The sequence below is a fragment of the Eublepharis macularius genome, chromosome 12, assembly GCF_028583425.1.
Source record: "Eublepharis macularius isolate TG4126 chromosome 12, MPM_Emac_v1.0, whole genome shotgun sequence".
NCBI lineage: Eukaryota > Metazoa > Chordata > Lepidosauria > Squamata > Eublepharidae > Eublepharis > Eublepharis macularius.
In genome coordinates, this window is record NC_072801.1 from 73,663,379 (window position 1) to 73,669,430 (window position 6,052).

The window sequence follows — 6,052 nt, forward strand, 5'->3', positions numbered from 1 at the left end:
TGCTACTTCTATTAGATGTGGTGAGGAAGAGATATGGGGTTGCTGCCCCCTGTGACGGCTACAGTCTCTTCCCAACATCTTGGTTTTGAGCCTATCAGTCTCTCTTAACATGTCTTACTTTGGCCTCATGCAAATGACTTTCTGGGGCGGTGTTCTTTAAAGGAAAACTCCAGTTAGAAGTTACAGAATTTCTGGATCTTGGGAATTTCTGGATCTTCAAATATCAGAATTCTTGCCAAATATCAGTTATGGAAGTGAGGATCTGGATAAGTTTCCTCTTGCTCTTCCCAGCTTGTAAGATAAGCTTTCATCACTCTTTTACATTGACTAAATCATGGATTTGGCAGTGATCTTTTCATTGCATTGTTTAATAATGTTTTTGCATTCTTTTCTGCCCTGCAGTCGTTTCTTCCCAGACCTTAGTTGAGACTGGTGGTGGACTGAAAAGGCCTGGAGAGTCTCTGCAACTGACCTGTACCGTGTCTGGATTTTCTTTAACAAGCTATCATGTGAACTGGTTCCGTCAGCCAGCAGGAAAGGGACAGGAGTGGATCGGACTGATCGGAACCGATGGAAGCACTACTTATAACAGTGTTTTTCAAAACCGCATAAGGATCACAAGAGACAGCTCCAAAAGCCAGATCTACCTGCAAGTGAATGGTTTGCAGCTTCAAGATGGTTGCATGTATTACTGTGCAAGATACACAGCGAGATAAACCCATTCAGAGGCAGGACAAAAATTGCAGTCCCTTAAAACCCGCCATCACTCATGCATATATAGTGTGTGGTTCTTTTTCATCCTGTTGATTTCTTTAGTCACTGGTACATAATGTCAATCACAGGCAACCCTAGTTTTCATTGCAAATACCATTAGAATCATAGAATCACAGAATCATAGAATCATAGGGTTGGAAGAGACTCCAGGGTCATCTAGTCCAACTCCCTGAACAATGCATGAAACTCACAACTACCTCCCCACCCACCCCATGACCTCTGCTCCATGCCCAGAAGATGGCAAAACACTAGCTGAACTGGCCTGGGAAAAATTGCTTCCTGACCCTAAGGTGGCAATTGGCATTACCCCAGGCATGTAAGAAGGGGCCCAAAAACTAAGCACTAATGTTTAAGCACAACTACCTCCAGAAACATTGTGGGGCTTCTGGAGATAATCTGGGACAGGATGTTCCAATACTCTTCTTCTTTGGCACAGAACCTCCCACCATCATACTTAACTTGGTGGCTAATTTTCAAGTGTCTAGATTTATTTCGTGATGGGTTCTGCCTGCCAGGGACAACCATAGCCTCCAATGCAAAAGCAGTGATGGTGGTGCGATTTCTGGAGCCTGTGTATCAAGATGTTCCAATACCCTTCATACACCACCCATGATCACCTTGAAAACAATGGTCAGTTCTGAGGTGTCTATATTTATTTTTGGATTAGTTATGCTTTCCACAGACAGGCAGGCAGGCAGGCAGGCAGACAGATAGGCAGATGGACTGACTGGTCCTTTTATTACTATAAATAGATGAGAGTTTCAGTCCTTAGAATGGGATTCTCTCAATATCAGTTTCTCTGCTTGAACAGAATCACCAGATAACCACTGCCATGTGTGTTAGTCATATAGACCTGCATGGCTTTCCTGAAGGGAACAGGCTTGAGTGGGTCTCAGCAATTAAAATGGGCATCAGAGACTTTACAATCTGTTAAAGGCCACCTCCAAAAATGTATTCCTCTGCTGAAAGTTGAGGACTCGGCCATGCATTAGTGCTTGAGAGACAGTCAGATTGAAGGCAGGTGAACCTGAGCTTTCCCCCAAAAACAGAGGGGGGGGGAGGTTGTTTCTGGGCCAAGCTACAAGTGACAAATGACACTTGAATGGCAAGTGTATTTCTCTCTGTTCACTTGCTCTCCACTCAATCCACTTGCCAGGCAAGTGTCTTTCGTCATGTGTAGCTTGGCCCTCTGATGGTTTCACGCTGAAGGAGAAGCAGTTGGGAGAGTGATGAAAAGAAGAGGACATGTAACCCCAAATTTTTTATCAGTGGTTGTTTCATAGGTCAGTGACTCGTAACCAATTTTGGCAGCCGGTTATCTGGAATCATTTTATTAAAGACGGATTCAAGATATATGCACTGGTAGGAATATTTGGGGGTTTGCCTTAATTAGGCTAAGGGAATCTCTCCCCCGCCCTTCATCACAGTGTAGAGGAATGGAGATTCATTATATAGGCCTAGTAAGGGTAGACTGGTGATCCTCACCAAGGTTGGTAGGATTAACAGAAGTTTGCAGTTCAAGTCAATCAGTTCAAAAGAATTTTATAAATTTTTGAGATTTTCTTCTTACTTTCTTGCAATATAACTTCTTCCAATCCCAAATCTTTCCATTTAATTCCACTTTTTGAACGATCCGAGTTATATAAGTCCTTTATCTGCCTATATTGAAACCATCCATAACATGAATCCAACTCTTCTTCTGTCTTGATTCTTAACATATTTTGTTCCTGAATGAGAATCTTTTTATAGGACAGACATTGATCTCTATTGTAAATAACTCTCGGGTTGATAGATTCATATGGTACCACCCACGCGGGGATACCTTCACCCAGGTAACTTTTATATTTTTTCCAGATTGTGAAGAGACTCCTTCTCACATAATGATGTAGAATCATGGAATCAGCTTTCAATTTATCGTGCCACAAGTAGGCATGCCACCCAAACAATTTTTATAGCCTTCCAAAGTTAGTAGCTTACAGTTCTCCAATGACATCCAATCTTTACAGTTCAAGTCAATCAGATTAGCAAGACCACAACCATCTTGAATAGTAAATGGGGCCTCTCTGAAGTCACAGCTATGTTACTTTGAGACCTGAAGCTTTGAAGAGGGTTGGAGAAGAACCAGTCCATCAGGCCAGTTAAATAAAATTTGTTGTGGTGCTGATTTTGCCTTCCTGACTCCAGTGCATGTCACATTTAGTAATAAAACCTGTGAGATTCATGTGGTCTGAAGAATGTATCTTCACCACATGCCTGAGAATCCAGGGGTGGGTGCATTTGGTGTAGGGGAACACCCTGGTTCACACTGAGGAACTTGATCGAGATTGTATTTTCTTAAATAAGCAAGTCTTGGATTAGAGGCAAGTTGTGGCAAGAAACTCACTTATCTGCTTTCATTGTCTGTTACTGGGTGGGATCCGGTGAAGAAGAGAAATGAGGTTGCGTCCCCTCCCACCAGCCCTGGTGACAGTGCCATATTTCTCCTCACCACAGTTATAAGATTGTCGTAGTCCATCTCTTTTAATAGGTGTTCCTGTTTCATTATGCAAATTACTTTCTGATGCAGCCTCTTTTAAAGAGATGTTCCAGGTTCAAGAAAGAGAACTGAAGGTCTTGAATTATTTTTCCTTTCAGATTTCTGAATTTTAATCCAAAGTCATGGAATTGTGTCTTTTGATAAGTTTCCTCTTGTTCTTCCTTTCATGTAAGACAAGATCCCTTTATTCCCTTATGTAGATGGAATCATGGATTCAGCTGTGATCTTTTCTTTGCATCTTTTAATAATGTTTTACCTTCTTTTACTGTCTTGCAGGTGTTTCTTCCCAGACCCTTGTTGAGACTGGTGGTGGGGTGAAAAGACCAGGAGAGACTCTACAGCTGACCTGTACAGTGTCTGGATTTTCTCTAACAAGCTATGGAGTGCACTGGGTTCGTCAGCCACCAGGAAAAGGACTGGAGTGGATTGGAGCTATCTGGAGGGGTGGAAGCACTAACTACAACAGTGCTTTCCAAAACCGGATCAGCATCACACGAGACATCCCCAAAAGCCAAGTTTCCCTACAGCTGAGTAACCTGAAGACTGAAGACACTGGCATGTATTACTGTGCAAGAGACACACATTGAGATGAAGGCTTTCAGAAGCTGCACAAAAACCATCCTTCCTAGAAAGCAGGCATCACTCGTGCATTCACTTGTGGTCAAAAGCTGGAAACAGAATTATATTTCACCCTTTCATTTCCTGAACACATAATGCCAGTTATCATGCATCTTTGCTCAGTGTGAGTCAAAATGTCTGGGTCAAGAATACCCTGGACAGGAAAATGCTCATATTCACATTTGCGTTCACATCCAAACCTCTTTGTTTGCAGTGCTGAGGCCAGAATCTTGCTTTTTAAAATCCTAGCTGAGATTCCCACAATGCTAAGTTCCTGGTAGATTGAAGTGTTCTCTGGAATCCAGTGGGAGAACACTTGAATCTACCAGGACATTCCATCAAGGACTTAAAGGCCACCATAGTTCAACAGAAACCTTTCAAAAACAGAATCCAACGAGAAGCTGCTGAATTGGAATACATATGTAAATTTGATTCACTCAAGCTTGGATTGAGTAGAGACTATGAATGGTTATCTCACTATCAGAAGCCACTGATTGCATCTACTCTCCCCTCTCCTCTCCACCTATATATCTGACCCGTTTCTTCTTACCCTCCATGCATCTGACGAAGAGAACTGTGATTCTCGAAAGCTTATGTACAGTAAAGTTGGTTAGTCTTCAAGGTCTTTTTGAGTCTTATGACATTGTTCCTGGGTTTTAAATGATTTCTGCCAAAACAAACATCCCCAAATCTCAATGTGCCCTGAAATTGAACACCCGTTGTTGTTTGCAGCCTTTTTGAATTAAGGGACTCTTAAATGAATACTTTTCTGACAATGTTTTTTTCAACAGGAATCTCGGTCTATTGTTCCACTGCCCTGAGTTTTAGGGCATATTGGTCATGGAAAGATGGTTTCTTATATAGAGAGGAATATGCAAAGTGTGGGACCGTCCATTCTATATCCTCCCCTCCTCTTGCTCTCGATTTCAGTTGATCTTGCAGAGGAGATCTACAGTGCCCTGTCTCTAAGTACAACATACTGTATTCTGCTGAATCTTTCTATCTAAACCATCCAATAGACATGCATCTTTGGATCCATTTAATGGTTACTCTCTCTGCTTTTGAAGGTATTTCTTCTTTAGGACTAGGATGCAATGAATTTTATTTATAGGAAGCTACTTAGTGTGGTTTTAGTCTGTAACTTCTTTCTGTCTTCCTAGGTGTCTTCTCCGATGTTACTCTGGTGGAATCTGGAGGGGATGTAAAAAGGCCTGGAAATTCCCTACAACTCACATGTACAACATCAGGCTTCAACATAGACAGCTACTGGATGCACTGGGTCCGTCAGCCTCCTGGAAAGGGGCTGGAGTGGCTCTCAGCAATTAGTGGGAGCACCAAAGTCTATGGAGATGCTGTTAGAGGCCGATTCACAACTTCCACGGATGGCTCCAAAAGGCTCATTTATTTAGATATGACAAACCTGAAAGCTGAAGACACAGCCGTGTATTACTGCACAAGAGAAACACAATGAGGCAAAGAGAATCAAAACTTGAACAAAAACCTACAGTGTGGCAATAAATGGGGGGATCTCTGGGGGTTTCATGCTGAAGAAGGGACCATTGGGAAAGCTAGAAAAAACAGTTTTAAATGGGTAGCTGTCTTGGTCTGCTGCTCATGAAAAATTACACTCTGAAACGCTTGTTTGTCTCTCAGATCCTGCTGAGAAAAATCAGTTGCCCAAAGAGGATCTGGGAACCACAAAGTGTTATCTGTGGTTGTTTCATATACCACAGCATATTTCTGCAGACAGATATGCTGGGATAAAGGCAAAGGAACCCACATAAATCTCTGGTTCCTTTTTGCATAAAATGAAGAGGTACGTGGTGAGAGGTAACAGCTGTCACTCATAGGATGGTGGCAGACAGCTGTGGCCTTCCCCTGGCATTCACAGAGCTCTAGGCAAGGATGGGGCGATGCTCTATTGTTGTTGTTTAGGTGACCATGGCATTCTTCCTAGCTGACGTAAGGCTGGTAGGGTGTGATGCAGAGACCTTCCACCCACCTTGCTTCTACCCACATTACTCAAATATCAGTTTGGTATAGTGTTTTGGTTGCAGTGTTTGGTATAGTGGTTAAGAGTGGCAGGACTCTACTCTGGAGAACTGGGTTTGATTCCTCACTCCG

General features: G+C 42.6%; 1 gene segment (V, D, J or C); it reads left to right on the forward strand.

Moving 5' to 3' along the window:
• Positions 1 to 4,948: 4,948 nt before the first annotated feature.
• On the forward strand, positions 4,949 to 5,399 carry LOC129339900 (Ig heavy chain V region 3-like). The segment is given in 2 exon segments: positions 4,949 to 4,995; positions 5,089 to 5,399. Coding segments are annotated over 2 exon segments (357 nt in total).
• The last annotated feature ends 653 nt before the right edge of the window (positions 5,400 to 6,052 follow it).